The sequence below is a fragment of the Trachinotus anak genome, unplaced genomic scaffold (assembly GCF_046630095.1).
Source record: "Trachinotus anak isolate AG129_WGS33_773 ecotype Australia unplaced genomic scaffold, CSIRO_AGI_Tana_v1 ptg000032l, whole genome shotgun sequence".
Classification (NCBI taxonomy): domain Eukaryota; kingdom Metazoa; phylum Chordata; class Actinopteri; order Carangiformes; family Carangidae; genus Trachinotus; species Trachinotus anak.
In genome coordinates, this window is record NW_027273883.1 from 11667097 (window position 1) to 11687703 (window position 20607).

Consider the following 20607-nt stretch of genomic DNA (forward strand, 5'->3'; position numbering starts at 1 on the left):
CAATGGCAGCCGGCCCACCAGTTAATGATCTGCTTCTTCCTTTTTTCAGCTTAGTACAGATCCATACTGCTCACCGTCACCGCTGCACTGACACACAGCCACAACCACACACTCACATTGTCTCTCTACCAAACACACACACACGCACATGAACAGAATGAACAGAGCAGGAAACATAGAGGTCAAAGAACGCTTCACCAGTTTTTTAAGTGCACCCATTCATTTTTCATTTAATGATGTGAGGGGATGTGATAGGTGTGAGCACCGTGATGAAGTCCCCTCCAATTCCATCATCGCCTGTTCCTCCGTCCTGCAGGACTAGAAATAAGGACGGGCAGCTCTGACCAGAAGCAGAGTTTCAAAACGTTTCAGTCAGATAAAAGTGCTGCACTGCTTCCTCAGCTGAATTTTACTCATGACTGGTGAAAGATTAATTTTGTAGTTCATCACAAAAGTAATAAATTTAGCTGTCACACCATAGTTGTGAGATTTTATTGTACACATCAATCATGGTTTTATAACATAAAAAAGCTTCCTAATTTCAAAAGATTTTTTTTTAAAATTTCAAATAATAAATCATCAAATTAAGTGCTGTACATGGTGAAAATTAAATCATTAAGAAGAAAGTTTGCATTCCTGAACATTAGCTACAAATCTATTGAAAATGCAATGTTTCGGTCCAATCCTTTATGAATGTCTACAACTGAAATGTTGCATTTTATTCAACTGTAAGACATGAGAGTACAGACATTTCGGGGTGCCTGGGGTGGCTGAGAACCTTTCAACACATTTACACTAGGCATCAATGTGGATATATACTGAATATCCTTTCCTGCACTGGGAAAAACACGTTAATGCGAGGTGTAAATGAAAGCACTGTAGTCTGGATGTGATCAGACTGGCCAGACCACATTGCAAGTGGGTTGGCTTAATCTGTGATCAGGTCCCTGCCAAGTGTAAATGCAATCCATTCAGTGTAACCATATTCCATAAAAACAATAAATAAAATCATTAAAAAATGAAAGGCCACTTAACTCCACTTCTTCCTGCTTACTCAACATGCCCAGCAAAAGCCACAGGATGTGCGACCCAGTCTCACAGGTTAGTTAACACCTGGTAAATGAGGCCTCTGTTGAATGTCTTTCCCCATCTCTCTGATCTATAATTAAGGTGTAAGGTGAAAATGGCCAAAGACTCTTTTACTACATTTTAAAATGTGTGATTCTCTTAATTCTCCAGTAGCTATTTTCACCTCTGACTCTGATCTTTGAGATAAGGCAGAGGACTAGCAAACATCTATTTCATCCATTAATCAATAAGGAAACCAATCTTTTGATCAGCTCCATAATTTGCAGGATCAGTCATCCGAGAGTGCTGCCGTTCCTCACCATGGTTACCATTAACGCAGCTCCCGAACAACCCTCAAACCAGAATTAAATAATCAATCAAAGTAATCAATGACTCGATCAACTGCATACACATCTAAGTCACCACCAATCATCTTTTAAACTGCGGCGATGCATGTGCTGTCAGGGCTCTGTGTGTGTCGAGTCCGGAGAGAATGGAGGCAGAGACAAGCAAACCGCACCTCAGCTCTCTGAAGTGGCTCCCCTTCTCTAAACACTGATCTGATAAGATAGGAGCAAACCCCACCAGGAATTTGTTTTCACCGCTCTTTCACTGCGGAGCGGATGATAGCGAAGACATGTGGCGAAGAGAGCCACTTTGGCTCCGTCTCAAGGCGCACTGAGGAAAAGCCACTGAATACCACCAGAGAGGAAAAATCCAGGGTCGGATAATGGTTTTGGCCCCTGCCGGAGTGACCCAGAGGAGCCAAACATCTGCTTCTCTTATTTGATGGGGAGGCAACAATATCTGCTTGGCAGCCGCCATCAGCTCTCACTCACACAAAAGGAGAGTGGCCCGCGACTCAAGGACATAGGCGAGAAATTATGACTGCTTCGATTCCACTACTCACTGACTAAACACGGATTCAATTAAACCCAGCTGAAGGTCATGAAGTAATACAATGTAAGCGACTCTGGTGCTGTGCTTAATGGAAGTCCTCATGGCTCTGGTAATATTTAATCCAATGGCCCACTCTGACTGCCTCTGTGTGTCAGCCGGTCATAAAGCCTGAGCGTTGGGAAGGGGTCCCATGTGAGGAATGTGCTTCACATTCAAAGACTGATGTTAACAAACTGTGTTACTAAATGTTGTCAGATATAGAGAGATGACAGGCGTTGTTATTGCTGAAAATAGTGCTGGTGACAGGAGATAAAAATCAGAGGGGGGGGGGACACACACAGGTGAGGAGGTAGTAAAGTACAGTAGGCGGGGAGTGGATACTGTGGCAGGGAGTGAAGCAGGGAGGGAGGGAGAGAAAAAAAAGGAGATAAGGAGAGAACAGGCAAAGGAATTTGTGAGAAACAGAAAGCAGTGGAGGGCGGCTGAGGGGAAAGGGAGGAGCACCAAGCTGACAGCAAGGTTACACATGAGAAGTCTGAGGAGGAATTAAACAAAGCACAGAAAGAGAGAGAGAAAGAGAAAGAGAGAGAGAGAGAGGGGAAAGAACAGGTAGAGTTGGTTAGGAGTATAGGTTTCAATCTTACCTCGCAGCTAATTATGGCTTTTGCACTGTGGTGAAAGCAAACAGAAAGCAGGGGACAAAAAACAGCACAACACAAACGGCAGCTGAAGGCACGGGACTAGAAAGCAGAAGTAACAAGAGAAGGAGGGAGAGACGGCAGTTAAAAAGTCGCGTCCAGCAGATTCACTCAGGAAGAGGAGCAGAAAAGGAGAGACGAGGCAGTACGGAGTGCGCGAGGTGGTTGAGTAAGAAAACAGTAGACACTCATTGACAGAGAGGACCGGAATTAAATCCGTGGACTACTGACATCAGCAAAACAAAGGAAGAGGGAGCATCAGAAAAGAGGTCACTGCAGTCCAGCAGCAGCGTAGCTCACTTGAGCGTCTCTACTGTGCAACTGAGACAGCTGAGATAGGCAGACTCAAGTACAGACACAGTTCACAAAGACAGTCCTCACTGTAACAGCACCATGTTGATGAAAGAGTACCGCATATGCATGCCACTGACTGTGGATGAGGTAAGTGTGTTTGTCTTTCCCACACTCTCTTACACACACACACACACACACACACACACACACACACACACACACACACACACACACACACACACACACACTACCCTCCTAAAGCTTTAAATTGAAAGAGAAAAGAGAGGGGTTTTATTTTGATTGTGGAAGCATTGTTTCAGTTTGTAATCTTAGAAGTGTTAATGTGCTGATAAGAAAAGTGCCAGCAGAGCACACAGACCTCCTGTGGCTGCTCTGTGGCAGCTTTGGCACGTTGGGTAGCGAGGTGTGTTCAGCACCGACGGGCTCGGCCAATCTGACGGAGCCAGCGCGCAACACCTGGCCGGCAGCATCATAGCACTGCTGTTGTATCTAAATTATCTTCCCATCTGTCTGCTACTCTACTTCCTTCGCTTTCTTTAGCTCTCCTAGAAGCACAACACACAAACTAGTTGGACCGGTTACTGCTTTACAAGATCTAAACTCAAACAGAGGTACTTGGCCTGAAGGTTCATAAACAAAGGAGATCCCGTCAGAGAGAAAAGGTGGGTGGACGAGGGAGTTATGCGCCAAAGCGTCCTTCAAAAGAAGTGTCCTCATCACCTCCTACCCCCCTCCTCCTTCTGTCAATTGTACCTGTTACCATAACAATGACGGAGACAAACTGCAGTCCAAAATAGGATTTACAGTATCACTGCAGGGCACGCAGAAACTTGAGCTTGCGGCAAATCCTCTTTAGCCTGAATGTAAAGTAAGTTTTAGTGCAGCTTATTCGAGGCGACATCAAATCGTGACAGCTACTTCAATCCAAGCCATTTACAATGTGCTAACCCTCGCAGTGAACGCAGTGTTGATTCTGCAGGGTGAAAGATCCAGTGGTGCTTCCGAAACACAATACAGCTTGATTGTGTTAAGGAATGTTCGGTATCGCGTTCTGCTGTGGGAAAAAGCTGACAGGTGGCGGCTGTCGCTCAGGTGGTGGAGTGTGTCAGTAGGTTGGTGGTTCGATCTACAGCTCCAGCTAAGTATGTGCTCAAGCGTCCTTAAACAAGACACTGAATCCCAAATCGCTGTGTCTATATGTGAGAGGGGGCTTAATCTAAGTCACTTTACACAAACGCAGCTGCAGTGAACGTGTTTATACCATCATCCAACCGGTAACATCACAATACACAACACAAAACCATCAGTGGCACATCGCTGCTTACATAATAACTTTAATGGAGATTACCCGTGTGTAGTTGAGGGGTTTCGGTTGATTGTAAGATAAATACACCTGAATGAAGAAGGTCTGACTTTGGGTGAGTCAGTATTATGGCAACACCTGCACATGAAGATTAAAAAGCTCAAGTCAGCAGATAGATCTTGAGAGTTACTGTGAAATGAAAAGAAGCTGAGAGCAACTGAGTGATCATGAATACTGAATGTTGATCAATGTAAAAAAAAAACAACAAAAAAACAAAAAAAGCCTGCAGTTGAATAAGCCTAAAATCTACCTTGATTTTATATTGTAGAGCTATAATACATGTGAACCGTCAATGGGGGCAAACACTGTGTGCAGGTGCCATCAGGGTAAATATTAGGTTTATGAGCTGTGTATACAATCAAATGCAAGTATCTGGACCGGTCTCATTTTCATTGTCAGCAGACAGATCCTGTGTTACATAACAAACCCCCGCCTTTGCTTTTAGCATTACATCACAGCTTTTTAAAAAAGTTGCTTTGAACTGTGTTTTCTTTTAATCATAAATTCTTTCATTTTCACTTGCTGTCACCCCACACCGCCATCTCCCTACAATGATGAGCTATATTTACTTCTCGGGGAGTTTATGACAAACTCACGGCTTGTAAACCTCACCTCGCCTCTTTTAAAAAGACAGTAGGAGGAAAACAGATGCCAAAAGCTGTGGACGCGTAACTCAACACAACACTCCTCACAGCCAGACACAGAACATAATAGTGATTTAAGGACAGATAAGTCTTCTTTCAACTCCTCGCTAAGATTTGTTTTCTCGAAAGTGAGGAGAGATTCACAACCTGTGTGGGAGGAGCTCACTGCTTTGCAGACACTGTGAGAGCACCCATCACTGTGATTAATTAAGTCCCTTGAATACCCAATAAGTAAATATTGAATGTTGAGATTCCACAGTAATTGGAACAAGAAGGAGGAGTGTCACATGATGTCAACAGAGTACAGTGAAGAATAGCAAACCCCTGTCTGCCCTCCTCTTTCTTTCTTCCTCCCCATCTTTCTCTGTTTCTACTTTTAATTAAAATAATGCTTTAGTGGCGCACCAAAATAGGGCTACAAAATGAATTACATAATGGTGGCCACAGCAGAACAGTTTAGTTGTTTACAGTGTAATTTCATTACTGTTTCAGAATAATAACTTTAAAAACCAAGTTTGCCAAGCAATTTGCAATTACGGCAAACAAAATACCGTGGACAGAAATAAAGTTAGGGAGGAAAAGAGAGAGGATGGGAGCAGCATCTGTGGAAAAAAATGGTATTGTGCACGTTGCAAATTGTTCAAAAAGACAAGACTGAATCTGTCTGGCTGAGCTCATCGAGGAGGCCACTCCAGATGCCCAGAGGCCTCGTCCCTTTTAGACTCCCTCCCAGAAAATAGTCATCAGCATCAGACGCAAACGGAGGCTGCAGCAGAGCACAAAGTACAAAAACACCTCCAACAGGGAAAATAAGGGGGAACCATCAAGAAGAGAAACAAAAAATGGATCCCTCTCACAGGACAGACAGAAGCAAGAGATCGATGTACAGAGCAGACAGAAATAATGATAACATAAGGTTGTGTACAATCTCAAAGAGTTCAGTTAAGCCTATATAACTTTCTCTGAGCAGCGGCTACTGAGGCTGCAAGGACAAGCAGCCTACATGATAATGCTAAATGCTAATCTGTAGGGAAACAGCAGCAGCCTAAAGTTTGCTAACATCAGCCGCCATGAGCTAAACCTCTGAGAAAATTGAGTGAAGCAACAGTATCTTTTATTGCTCATGAATTTCTATAATTTTGTAAGAGTTCTTTCAAAAGTTACATGATATCATTTTCTGATATCAGAGATAACATGAGACCCACCCACTCGATTTAAATTTTCCTTGATGCATGATCACAATCACCAAACACTTTGTGAATGAAACTAACACTTCACTCAAAATTTCTCACTTCATTAGGAAGCATCATTAGGAAGATGCTTTTGCTTTGTGCTTCATTTTTGCTCACAACACTTTTTTCTCCCCCCCTCCCCCTCCTCACTCCATCCCCATCCTCACCACCAAAACCCTCTTCCTAAACCTCTCCTCGGGCTCCAGTACAGGATTGGGCAGCTGTACATGATCAGTAAGCACAGCTGTGAGCAGAGTGGTGGGGGAGAAGGGGTGGAGGTGGTGAGAAATGAGTTGGATATTCACCCCCAGCACGGCCCGGGACAGCTGACCGAGAAGAGAATCTACCTCAGCAGGTGGAGTGCACTCTAATGACTGTGTTTCTATACTAATGATGCAGGACTTATACTAATAACACTGGCTATTTGCAACCTGAGCCTTATCCTCAGGTTGTCAGCTCTGCCATTATGATTACTGATTGTGTTTGATCTTTGATCTCTTGCTTCACTGTAAAGCTGTACGTCCTGTAGAGATGCAGGTTGCATGCATCACCGCTGACAAGCAATAAAACATCACTTCAGCGCAGTAACACCCACACTGCAGTGTAGCCTGCCTGCTAAAGTCCAAGTGTCTCCCTCTGTCTGAAACATGTTGAGGCCTATACTGTATTATCGCAGTGATCTCATCCTTCAGCGCACCATCTAACATTGGACTGTCTAAGTACAGACTGCCAGCTGACAAAAACACGTCCACGTCACCCTGATGGTGGTGATTACAGGATATGCTGGAAGTTTCAGTCTCTGATTTTTGCCATTGCAGTGTTGAAAATATGTCAAAGGCTATTCACACTGAAACCATGTGTACAAAAACTATAAGTATTATAAGATCATACATGCAAATGACGGTAACAAATAAACATACCTATAAACATAATTATATTACCTAATCACTGCTTTATAACACATTATAATATAGTTGTAACCAGGTATGCGGAAATTATTAAGTGTTCATTAAAGGAGTAGTTTGACATTTTGGAAAATGTGCTTATTCACATTCTGGCAACAAGTTAGATGAGAGGAGTGATACCACCCTCATGTCTGTACATTAAGTATCTATTTACAGCCAGTTAGCTTAGCTTAAAGACCAGAAACAGCTAGCCTCACTCCATCCAAAAGTAACAAAATCTAGCAAAACCAGCAATAAACAAAATAATTACTATGTCATATCTGGTTTGTTCAATCCATCCAAAAACCAGTGTAAAATGTACAGACATGTTGTTGACCCTAATAACAGGCAGGCTTTGTTTCATTTGGACAAACCTAGATGAGCATTTTCCTTCATTTCCAGTCTTTTTTGCTAAGCTACAGTAAGTTAACCTACTGCTGGCTGTAGCTTCATATTCAATATACAGACATGAGAGTGACACTGATTCTCTCATATAACTCTTAGAGAAAAGGTGAATAAGAATGTCCCAAAATGAAAAAAACTATTGCTTTAATGCATCTGTTCACAATTTTATCTCCAAGTATTTCTTTATTTATTTATAAGTACACATCACTGATGCAGGCCACAACTGTGGCTGAAAGCTCTGCAAAAACATCTTGTAAATTGTTTCTGGGTTCAAGAATGAACCTTGAAGCTCAACATTTTTAAACCTGCCTGTGAATGATTTGTTCATGTGAATAAACATAAATGATTTATGTGTAGCATATGTCATTAGATATGGTTACTGCTAGGTGTTATCAATCATTCATTATCTGTGTATACACACAGTTATGAATGCTTCAGAAGAGAAGTTAAACATTATTAGACACAACATTATTAAACACAATCTGCTTACAACTATATGCTGGTAGTGTGCTATAGTTAGTCTAATCCTCAAATTGAGAGGGTTAAAATGAAGTTTAAAACACAGCAGACAAGCTACAGTTGTCAAAGTAAACAAAGCAAGTGTTAGGAGTGAAACACTCCAACGACTGTTCAGCCACAGGAATTTGAAGCTAAACTATTTGAAGTTAAGTGTAACTGCAGTGTTCATGTTGTTGTGCTGATAGAATGTGTTTCATGTGCTTTGTGATCAGGGTGATAGTCCATTCATCAATGAATTGCAATGATGGTGGAGGTCCAGTCTAAAAAAAAACAACCTAAATTCTCTTTTTAGTCTGAAATCATTTCCTACCCGTGAGCTAACCTCACTCATTATCCTCATGTAACCTCAACTCTTTCTCATCACCACTATAAACTGAAGGTCTAATCTGAAAATAAACTCTTAAAGAAGTAAAGAAATGTTCTCACTGTGGAGGATTTTTCTAATCTTCCTGTACTTGTGGGACATTTGGTCCTCATTAGTAAAGATATGCTAGAACACATACACACACACATACAGATAAGTACAGTTGCTGCAGAATATTTTCTACTTCAATCATGTTCTGACATGTGACCTAGAAGCAACACTAACAATTCATCACCACAGGTGTAATTGGGAATGAGTCATACAAATGAGCGCTGTAGTGAGAGTAGCCTACAGGTAATCTGGCTATAAATGGCACAAAAACCACTTAGATCTTTCTGTCTCCCTCCATAATCTCTCTCTCCTACTCTCCGACTCTTCCACTCTCTGACTGTGATTCTTCTGTATTCCGGTTTTGCTTTCAGTAAACTGCCGTCCTGGGCGAAAGCATTCGTCCCACGATTCTTCTATGTGACAGAAAAGGCCTGGAACTTCTACCCATTCACCATCACAGGTGCTTTTATGTGCCTTTGTTTATGTTTAACATACGATTACTTTCACCTCAATGCATTATACAAGACTTATTTACTTTTAACCGCTGGTTTTCCAAGTGCCATCAAATATTTATCACTATGTATGCACGTATTCCCCTGTGGAAATGTGTGTGTGTGTATGTGTGTGTGTGTCTGCACATAAGTGTGTGAGAGCAATTGTGTGCTCATGCATACAAGTAACTAATGCTGTTTTTCCCTATCCATATTGAACGTCCCTGGTGCTGCAGAGTACTCAGTAAGTATTCTCACACATCATTTACTGTACATGAATGCAACAGAGCTCATCTCTTTCCACTATCAGTGGATCTAATCTGCAGCCTGCTTCCACTCTCTCTATCTCTGCCCCTCAACCCTTTTTTCCCATTTTTACTTCTTGTCACCCTGTAGGTATCATTCCTCCCCAAGTTCAGCATCCGTATTGAGACAAGATTTGAGAACAACAACGGCGATAACGACAATGTGAGTATGACTGAGATCAAGCGAGAGGTGAGAAAGATGGAGTGATTAGAGAGGAGGGGGGAGGAGAAGACAAGGGGGAGGAGAAGAATTAGCAATTTTCTCTGCAGCGCAAATAAAATGTTCATCAAATTGATGTGCCCATTACTAGGAAAACAAACAAAGCACAAAATGTGCAATTGGCAGATCTATTAGCCGGACATGCAGCGTCGTGAGCATGGCTGCCATGCTGCATTTTGTCCAAAGTCAACACACATAAACATACACACACATTCATAAACGCACACACACACAGAAATTAACAGAAACAAGATTCACCAAATTATTAGGTGGTAAATCCTGTTTCTTACAGGTTACATGAGGTTATTTCAAACAAATAAGCATTCATAGAAAGTCGTGCATGGTCACACATTTCATCATATAAGCTTAATATATATAATATATACATACACTATATATACTATACCTGTTTGTACAAACCTGAGGTACCTGTACTTTACTTGAGTGTTTTCTTTTCATGCTACTTTATTCCTATACTCCGACACAGGGAAACGCTGTACTTTTTACTCCACTACATTTATATGACAGATTAGATTTACATCCAGAACATATGACGAGTTTATAAAATATTGAAATCGATTAAAATCTGACAGTATATACTTAAACTGGATAGGAAACAACTAATTGATTAATTGATGAATCGACTGTCAAGAAATAAACTGGCAACTGTTTTGATAATCACTTAAATCATTTTTCACGCAGAAATGCAAAGAATTTTATGATTCCAACTTCTCAATTGTTAAGATTTGTAGATTCCCCTATATTTATTTATTTATTTAGTTAGTTAGTTAGTTAGTTAGTTAGTTAGTTAGTTAGTGAGTTAGTTTATCCCACCAATAGTTGCAAATGTAATGTCACTATTTCTTACTATTTTCTTAATGTTTTACAAACCAAACATCAAGAAAGTAATGAACAGATTCATCAGTAAGGAAAATAATCATTAGATGTAGCCCTATATTAAATTAAAAGTTATAAAAAGTTAAATAAAATAAAAAATAAAAAGTTAAATAAATTAACCAACTAAAACAATAAAAAGCTGCTTACACATAAATGCATTCATAATAATAATCCGGTAATATAATATTTAATAGTAAGACAGTTACAAGGACCGTTTTCCTACATTTCTTACCTACTTTTGCATTTTCATTGCTTGACTTGCAGTATAATGGTGTATTTTTACTTAAATACAGGGTTTGAGTACATAAGCTTTCTGTGTCTCTGTGTGATTATATACACCACACACAAAACACAGACAATGATGAGGAGACGGTGTGAGCGTCACGCTTTGAGCACATTGTAAAAAGCCAACACAATATGTCCAACTAAAGAAACACATTCCATAAGAGGGAGCAAGACCTTGAGTAGACACAGACCAACTAGAGCACCAGAGGAGCGTAGCGGGGTATTATCTAACGCCAGGGTTTTCTTATTTGTTAGTTTTCAACTGTGAAATGAACAACTTCAGTGGGGCATTAGAGCAAATTTTAAACAAGGTCAGATAAAAGTGCAGTCTCCCCTTTCTCCCTAGTTTCCCTACATTCTCTCAGAATGAAAAGTGTGTTCCTCTCTCATAACTCTTTTTCCCTTCTCTTTTAATATCCCTCATATGTCCTTGTTCTTTTTTTTCCTCGCTCCTCCCCTGCTCTCTCTATCTGTTCTCTCCTCTCTTTGCACCAGTGTGATTTGCTCCAAGGGCCTCAGGGTGGGATATAGTAAGGGGTGTTATGGTGTGTGACCTTAGTTTTCTACACAGTTACTCATCTACTCTCATCCTGCTCTCTCTGAGTGAGTGACTGTATGTGCGTGAGAGTATGCAGGGAGTGGGTTTGTGTGTCTGCTCTCATTATACTGTATGACCTCCTCCATCTGTTTGGATGTAGGTGTTTGGGGACACGCCGACCCCAGCAGAGAGTGTGACTTTCCTGGATATTCTGAGTGACCCCATCCCTGAAAAGCACTACAAAGAGTCAGAGGTACGTACTGTACTCTAACACACAAAAATGCCAATGCACTGTTAGCAAAGGCAAAAACAAATGACAGTGTGTTTACCATACTCAGTTGGCAGTTTATTAAGTCTAGCTAAAACTAATGCAGTCTAATTTAACAGTACTGTAATAAATCCACCCTTCATGGGAGTTTTAATATTCAGTTATTATTGAAATTGTTTCAGAGAGGTGTTGATTCAACTATATGATCATTTTGGAGGATGTAGTTTGTGGTGCTGTTGAACTGTTCTGCATTATACAGAGAGGTGTTTCTGTTATTTAGCCTACCCTCATCGATATAAATGGGGTGGACAAAATAACAAAAACCAGTTTGTATAGCACAATACAGTTCAACCTTTTCTGCATTTTTTTTAAAACAGTTTCAACTAAAACTGAACTTTTATTACAGAACTGTTGTATTAGCCTGCATTAGTTTAAACTAGGTGTACCTAATAAAGAGCCAGATGGGTGTATATTGTGTCTTTTTGAAATAATATTACTAAGTTAAACAAATAGCATATTCAGTTTTTTGCTAAGAGTTAGATGAGCAGAATGATACCTCTCTTATGTCATTATGCCAAATACGAAGCTAAAGCTATAGACAGCAGCCCGTTAGCTGCTCTTAGCACAAAGTCTTGAAGCAGAAGGAGACAGCTAGCCTGGCTCTGTCCAACGTTCAAAAACAGGCCAACCAGCATCGAAACTGTTATCACCAGGACATAAAAATGCAGTCAACAAAGGCACCAGGTGGTCGCTGCCCCAGGTTACATGTCACCAAAAAGTAGTTACAGCACATAAAATGTTCTACCCTGTTAACGTGACAATATGGTGGTTTCTTTATATATATTACAAGACATATGAGTGAAAGGCCATAACTGCATATTTCTACCTCGGAAGTGCAGTGAACCAATGACAGTCTCATATAAATGGATTCAGACAGCCAGGGTTTCTTACATCATATACATGAGGAACCAATCCCGTCAACTTGTGGGGACAGGAGGCGGGCAAAATAAACCAGAAACCTTGTCAGTAAAGACAGCTAGAGGTTGCATTAGCGCAACCACCAACACTGTGTCAGCTACTACCAGTTACAAGCTAACAAACAGCATAACCAAATAAAAGATGCTAACTGTTCTGATATGTATATTAGTCTCCAATTTTGGTGCACAACAGACTCCTCATCTGGGTCTGAGTCTGAGGCTCAAACATGTGTTGCTGTGTCTCTCACTGCGATGTTTCCTCTAAAGCTAACCATCTTGATGCATATTGCTTTTTTTTTTTTTGCTTTTTCAGTGGTCACCAAAAACTTGTCAGTACAAGAGGACAAGAGTTTGCATTAGCACAGTCACTAACACTGTGTTAGCCACTGCCAGATACAAGCTAACAAACAACATAAACAAATAACTACACTTACCCTTCTGATAATTCTTCTAATCGCCGGCTTTGGTGCCTGACTGAGGCTCAGACATCTCTCCAATGTTTCCTCCGCCAACCCGCTTGACACTGGGTGCTCTGTTACCTGTAAAACACCGCAAGCAGCCGTGACTGTGGGCGGAACAAGGCCTGACCCAGACTTTGTCAATGAGGAAATAAGTGTAGATTTCCTGTTCCACGCCCAGTTTTGTTGTTGTTGTTGTTTAGTTGTTGTTTTTTTTGTTTGTTTGGTTTTTTTTTTGTTTTTGACAAATTTTTATGTTGAAAAAAATATCTTAATAAAAATATTAATCATAGCAGAGTATTTTTACACAGTATAAAACATATCTGGAGAGGAACAAAAAATAAATAAATTTGTTAATCAGTGACCTTCAGAGACGTCTGTAGGCGTGTTTTTTTTTTTAACCCTGGACAGAGCCAAGCGAGCCGTTTACACCTATCTGGAGTCTGTGGGCTAATCGCCTCCTGGCTCTATAGACTGTATATGAAAAGCCAGAGACAACAGAGACATGGTGTTCAGGCCTTTACCTGTAAGCAGGACACCAGGACCTGCAGAAATCTGAAACATCGTGGTCTGTGGCCGGATCGACTTTGCCGATGATTTGGCTCATTGGTCTGCGGTACCCACATCTAATCTCTTCCTTTTCTTCCTCCTACTAAAACCCAGATTGCCAACATATATATAAAGACCATAGGAACAAAAGAGAAATAGAAAACATAATGCATGCTGTACAGTTACTACATGCAGCCGCTGTAAACATTTCAACAAATAACTGGCATGTTCGGCTTTGCTTGTTTGTTTTTTCTACAATAGTTTTTCCGTGTACTTGTTGTAAATTATTCCACAGCCGCCACTACAGTGTGCAATGACAAGTCTCACACAGATGTACACGTTCAATTGCTGCGCACACATCCACAGAAGGCATTCACTGTGGACCATGTTAAGAGCTTAAATCATCTAACTCTCAGAAGGAAAGCAAATGTATATATTTTCCAAAATGTGAAACTATTATTTTAAGAAATAATCACTCATATGTGACTATATGTGGATAACCACAACCAAGTATAATCTATGGATGCAAAAACACATCTTTTTTCCATGTTCACTTTGCTTTACACACTTGTGTTTTTGCAATAATACACCCACACGCCTCTTTTAAATCTGCCAATCTTCATTCCCTCCTCACCAAGGTCTAGCACTTCTTTACTGCCTGCAAGTCCTTCCAGACAAAGGTCAATTCACAGGCCTAGGTATACAGAACCATGCAGACATGCACATATGTATGCACAGACAAGAGAAAAAAAACTGCAAAAACACCAATCTCATATTAAGTGACATGGTGAGAACATAAAATCACAAACACAAACACTTTCCAGTCATCATTGGTCATAGCTGCATAATGTGTGTTATCACACTCACCTCTTATGGGATGTGTTGAGCAACAATCTGCTTGCACCTCCCCACACATATTGTCACACACTCTCACACTCCCACACATACAGTGCGCACATACACATCCACAGCTCCCCCTGAAGACGTCTCATAGGGCCAAAATTTCTGCAGACTCAGCAAGTAACATATAGACCCACTGTTTGCTCTGTGCAGGACCTGAGTCACTGGCAGTCAAGCAAAACAGGCCGAGGGCCTCTGGAGGATGGCTGGAGAGATGACCACAAGCCCATTATGTGCTCCTATAAGAGGGTGCAGTGCAGCTTTGAGGTCTATGGCTTCCAGACCAGGACTGAGGAGTTCATACACAGAGTAAGACAGAGCTTTTTACTCATCATGCCTTTCCTTTATGTCATTGTTTAGAGGGTTGGATCAAGAAGAGATCTGGAATTGCAATTACAAGGCTTTATAGATGTAATTGAAGGAGGGAATGTAAGAATTTACAGCTAACTGGATTTTATAAAGGGCTCTGCACCGTGCAGTTTTTCCCTTTGTACAGCTACAGTAAAATGATGATCCCCAACCATTGTGACTAGTTATTTGTTATTTCAATGTGCCATGCTCTGTGAACTTTGCTGTGTTTTATGTAATTCACCATTAGGTCAGATTTATGAAGAAGTGTAGTGTATTGCTTTACATCACAAAACAGGAAAAGGGCATCTGTTGTTCAAGCTCAAACAAAGCGAAGATTTCCTCACAATGGAAACAGCTGATGGAAAAACCACTTGCAACATATTAGTCCTCCATAAAGAAGCAAAGCAATGAAGCATGAAGAAAAACTGAAAGCACTCAAAGCAGAACTGGCACCGCCCTTTTCCCATCATTGCTACTGCAAAGCCAGAGTGTTTACAGGAATGTAGTTTTAGTTTTGACAAAGGCTGGCACAAATATACAGATAAGTTTCCACTAATGTGAGATACGTTTCCATTTATCTCAACCATGATGTCATGTATTTAAAGTAATTACACAAAAAGTATTACCATGATTTTGACAATGACTTACTAAGTGTGGCATTTCATGCACACTCCTTTTGTGTTTGTTTTACTGCAGAACATCCAGGACATTCTTCTGGTTGGCCACAGGCAGGCAGTAGCATGGATAGACGAATGGCACGGTGGGTCAGACATATAGTCATTATGTCAAGTTTTACATGTTGTAGATAAAAGATAAAAGCTTCAGAACAGTGCAGTTGTACTTTTTTGTATATTATACCATCAATGTACAGCCTGTAAAACGTAATACATACTTCATGCTCCTCTCTAATGCTGTGTTTGTGTATTTGTACTTTGCTTTCCCACAGGGCTGAGTTTGGAGGAGGTGAGAGAGTACGAGCTGGCGATGCAAGAGAAGACCAACAGCAAAGTCAAATCCAACCAGAACAACACAGGTGAGATTGCAGCTCCTGACCTGCACTATACTGAAATGCCACAGAGGACGAGAGGGGAGACAGAGGGGGTAGAGGAGAGACAATACAGCTGGATGGAAGAGCAGTGAAGGTAAAGAGAGAGAAAACAGGGAATGAGATGACTCGTAGCTGAAAAGAGCAGTAAGTTTGAAATGTTTATCTGTGCTCCGTGGTAATTATTCTTGCAATTTAATGAGCAGGGGATAAAGCAGGAGATATAGTATACAGAGGAGGTACAGAAAGGCAAAAAACTGACTGATTCTGAACAGGTATTTTGTATTTATTTCGCCTGCCATGATATCCAGTGCTGTCAAAGACCACAAAATACTACGAATGAATAGGTCTGTAATGCTACCAGGCTTGAACAGAGGCTGGTTGCACCACTAGTGCCTTAGCTGCACCCTACAAGTACCCAGATGGCTGGTGTACATCTGTGGGAGAAAAATGGAGAGGGAAGAGCAGTAAGGAGGCATTTCACAGCACAAGGAGCAGTGAGGAGGGAGAGACACAAGGTACATTCCCAGAAAAGGATGACAGAAAGACAGATGTAGGGGGAAAGATGAGTGTAGGCCGGTTCATGAAGTGATAATGCCACTGCGTCGGTCTGATAAACAATGTAATGCAGCCACCTGCTGAACTCTCCCCATCACCAGCCCTCTCAACATAAATAACCAGTCATTGCAGCACTTAGCAGCAAATGTCAGCCCTGGTGGGGGTCTGTGTCTGGGCATGTGTTTTTTGTGTGTGTGTGTATATGTGTGTGTGTGTGTGTGTGTGTGTGTGTGTGTCTGTGCGTGTACATGCGTGCATGCATGTGTGTGCGCGTGAGTGTGGTCACCCTGCCCCCTTCTGGTTCATCTAGTGAACCTCAGCTGGATGTGAGCAATATCAAAGGTAGAATTCCCAATATGGCCTGTAGCATCTTGCTGCCTGTGCTCTCTCTCTCTCTCTCTCTCTCTCTCTCTCTCTCTCTCTCTCTCTCTCTCTCTCTCTCTCTGCCCCTGTGTGTGTGATGATGAGAGGTATCAAGCTGCAACAAATCTGCAGTCATTGCTCAACCTGCTGCAGCTTGCTGCACTGCCATGACCCCCTACAGGCCGAATGCTGCAACTGCGTTTATCTTTGCACAGAGCAAGTAATAGTTTTCGTTTCATTCATTTTATTCATCCGCCGTAATAAAAGTAAATGGATGTCATTTACTCTAGAGAGTCTAATAAAAAGCCAAGTTTGTGAGTCGAATACCAATGAGGGATTTAACTAATGTGAATCTAAGTGTACGGCACAGATCTTAAGTATACTTAAATAAATTGAAAACGCAAACACAGCTCTCCCTCTGTTTCTCCTCTTGTCAGTGTCTCTCTTGGTTTTCTTCCTCTTTCATCTCTGTCTTGTTGTTTCTTTCATGTCATGCGTATCTCATTCTTTCTCCATCTCTCAGTCTCTCAATTTCAGTTTCAATTTCCTTCATTGGCATGATGTGAAATACATTTGTTTTGTCAAAGAAAATAGAGAAGAAGAATCATGAGAAAACAACAACAATTAAATAAAATCTATCTGTCTCTCTATCTGTGCATTTCAGGCCCAGCGGCTGCCTCTCGTCCTGTATTCTCTCGCTCCATCTCAGTGACAGACGAGCGTTCCCTGAAGAAGATGGGAGTGACGACTGCGGCCATGTCTGACCCATCAGCCTCCTCTGTGCCACCGTGTCCCATTCGCCTCAACTCCACCCCTGAATAATGCCACGCACACACACAAATACAGTATATTATACAATGCAAACACACAGAAACCAAAATCAACATTTACCAGTCATGTTAGTTCTCAAAAACAAACACACCCACATGCAAACTGTGGCTTGACCCTGAGAGGAGTAGTTCAACATATTGGGGAAAGCATTCATTTGCTTTCTCAGGGAGACTTAGATGAGATAATGCCACTCTCATATTTGTTTTAGATCTAAGGCTAAAGCCAGGAGCTGGTTAGCTTAGCATAGCATATAGACAGGGAACAGGGAGAGAGAACTAGCCTCGTTCTGTCCAAAGGTATCAAAATACAACCAACCACAACCTCTAAAACTCACAAATAAACACATTATATTTTGTTCATTTAATTCATACAAAAAATGTCATGTTTTACAGGGGGGTGGATGTGTTGTGCAATTTCTTATTATGTTGCTTTAAAATATAAAAAAATATTTTTATACTCTTTTTTTATGCTGAAATTATGGATAAAAAAATGTGTTAATGTGTTAAAAATGTTGATAAATGATCTTTTAGAGTGCTGGTAGGTAAATTAGGTAGGGCCAGGCTAGTTAGTCTTTATGCTAAGCTAAGCTAACTGGCTGCTTGCTCCATATTAACTGAACATAGATTAGCTCTCTGCCAAAGAAATGAATAAGTGTATCTCCCTAAACATCTTTAACATAATCCCAGAAATATTTATTGTTCTTACACACGTTGCACTGCATATGTCATAATCACACAAGTGCCGCACAAATACACAACAACATGCAAACACCTTGTGCCTACTCAAAGACAGTTTCTACTGTTGCCTTCAAAAAACCTTGCAGGTTCTTCAGCAGCCTGTAAGCATGGTGCTTCTCGGCTCTTTCTCAGTCAGTTCTTCAGCCATAGTCGAGCTCACCCACCACCAGCAGGGCTTTCCAATTGTTTCCCAGCACCCAGCCAACGGCCTACAGACAGATGCATAAGGAGTTTAATAGAGTGGATCTAATGAGAGAGCAGAGGAGAAGGGGGAGGCTGTCAATGCTATAGATCTGCTCCCCTCTCCAGCTCAGCCAATAGGTCAGACCAGGTGTATTGACAGAGGCAAGTGAGGCATTGTATTGGTTCCTTGATCGCTTAGCCGAGAGCTACAAATGGGTCAAGCCGAGGCTAAACTTCCATTATGAGTCAATGATGTGAGCATTTATAAGACGATTAGCTTAATTTTTTGTACATTTAGAAGAGATCAGGGATCTATGACGGCAATGCTGAAAACGAAATTAATCTGTAATGCAGAAATAATAGTTTAATGTTGCCTTATTTGTAAAAATATTCAGTTTGAACTCAGAATAAAAATGAATCAAGTGGAAACTGTATGTAGAAATTACACTGCATAGTCTTTTATAAAGGGTTTTTGTCAATAAATACAATGTCTTTCACTCGTCTCCTGATATCTGCGCAGATAAGCAAAAAAACGGACTCACCACACACATTATCAGCCATGTTTGATCAGTATTGACCTGTAACGATGGACCAGCTGCTGGCAGATCACAGCACTCACATGTAATCTACTCACCAATTTCACACTTGTGTGCCATGTGAAACAGGCTCCAGCAGCAGTGGACTTGATAAGAGGCAGCCACTTGGTCCAGCGTGATTTGGCTCTGTAGCTTGTGGCAGTTTTCGCTCTGTGAGACAACGGAGGAGAATAATGAATGTTTAACAGATGGAGGGTTTTGAGTTGGGCGTGTGTGCATGTCTGTCATCGCTGTATCACTTTATTGTTCAAGACTTCAGGACAAAAGCCCAGGCTTGTCACAGAGAGACTTGGAAGTTCCTGTGATTGACAGACATGGCAGCTTGCTTCGAATGGCGCACTAAATAGCTCGCATTATGGGGCTCATTACGGCGTCTTTTATCCATACAAATCAAGTGCCAGCATGACAATTTGTTATTAGCTTCCCAACAAAAGGGCTTGCAGACGAGCATTCACGTATGCGCGCAAACACAAGAACACATGCGCGCAAAACTCCTTCTCTCAATGTCTCTTTTTACAGTAGCAGCAGGAGGCTGATATGAAAGAGCAAGTGCTCAACACAGCCAGGAGTTTTCACAAGTGCTGCAGAGGGAGCACAAACTGCCGGCTGTACTGCATTAACATTATCTCTTTCTCTTTTACTTCGTCTCTCCCGTTAAATATTTTCTCTCATTATTGCCATCTCCACTATTCTCCTCCACTCCTTCTCCTTTCTCTCCGTCCTCTCCGCTCTCTTTCTTAAAATTTCCCTTCATCACCCTTTTTTCTCGTTCCTCTTTATCTGTGTGTCCTCATCTTCATTCCTCACGAGGGCCTGTAAAGAAGATGTACTGTGTTCATTACATGGAAATGTTCCCCATGGTACATTATCATAGATCCTGACCCTGTAGCGCTGAATCATCCTACTATTCCCAGTTTGCCCGTCAGACCCCACAAATAGCATGGTAGAGGAAAGACAGGACGCTCTCCAGAGCCGCAGCCAGCCAGATGCACCGCTGTCGCTTGCACTGCACTCTACTGTGCAGTCACTTTCATGTGGAACCTTGAGCTGGACACTTATCTGCGCACAAGAGCGGGGAGAGTAGTAGTAGAAAGACAAAGGGCATAAAAGGGATATAAAATCAAGGAAAGAAAGCTAAATGAGCAATGAAGAGTAGAATTTAGGTGGTAAGACAGTGTTAGCAAGCAAACAAGGAAGGAGAGCAGGAGTCTGTTTGTCCTGCTAAAGAAAGATAAATAATATATAAAGAGCATGTGTGTATATGTCTGCACAACTTCTCTTCCACCTTAATGGCATTTTGCCCAACCACACTGATGTACGAGCTTCTCCAGATCAATACACGCTCGCCATTCACTAGACGGACAGTAATGCAACTGCCTCATTTGTTTGATGATGCGTGTGTGTGTGTGTGTGTGTGTGTGTGTCCATGTCTTTCAAACTGGTCTCCATTTCCTGGCTGTGCAGTATCTTTAACTCAGCTGTTAAAGGAGAGTGACCATTAAGCCACATAGTTTAGCATGTCACTAACTTAATCGCTTAGTCCACATGGCAA

General features: G+C 41.4%; 1 protein-coding gene and 1 long non-coding RNA gene across 2 annotated transcripts; one reads left to right on the forward strand and one right to left on the reverse strand.

The window, feature by feature from the left end:
* Positions 1–13557, reverse strand: LOC139613306 (uncharacterized). The gene is made up of 3 exons (XR_011686725.1): positions 12919–13557; positions 266–340; positions 1–125 (listed from the first exon to the last, which is right to left on the reverse strand). It is a non-coding gene; the product is annotated as an uncharacterized lncRNA (long non-coding RNA).
* On the forward strand, positions 2420–18956 carry pitpnc1b (phosphatidylinositol transfer protein cytoplasmic 1b). Its single transcript, XM_071469850.1, has 10 exons — positions 2420–3107; positions 6427–6575; positions 8875–8963; positions 9231–9238; positions 9391–9462; positions 11400–11492; positions 14545–14700; positions 15439–15502; positions 15689–15775; positions 17373–18956. Exons 1-10 carry the CDS (start codon positions 3060–3062, stop codon positions 17528–17530), a joined length of 924 nt encoding a protein of 307 aa, XP_071325951.1. The 5' UTR covers positions 2420–3059; the 3' UTR covers positions 17531–18956.
* Positions 18957–20607: the final 1651 nt, after the last annotated feature.

Excerpts from the sequence above, each read along its gene's own strand:
- pitpnc1b (XM_071469850.1), top strand. The coding sequence starts at position 3,060 with ATGTTGATGAAAGAGTACCGCATATGCATGCCACTGACTGTGGATGAG. Across the intron at positions 11,493-14,544 it reads AGCACTACAAAGAGTCAGAG|GACCTGAGTCACTGGCAGTC; the intron begins GTACGTACTGTA and ends TGCTCTGTGCAG. Across the intron at positions 14,701-15,438 it reads CTGAGGAGTTCATACACAGA|AACATCCAGGACATTCTTCT; the intron begins GTAAGACAGAGC and ends GTTTTACTGCAG.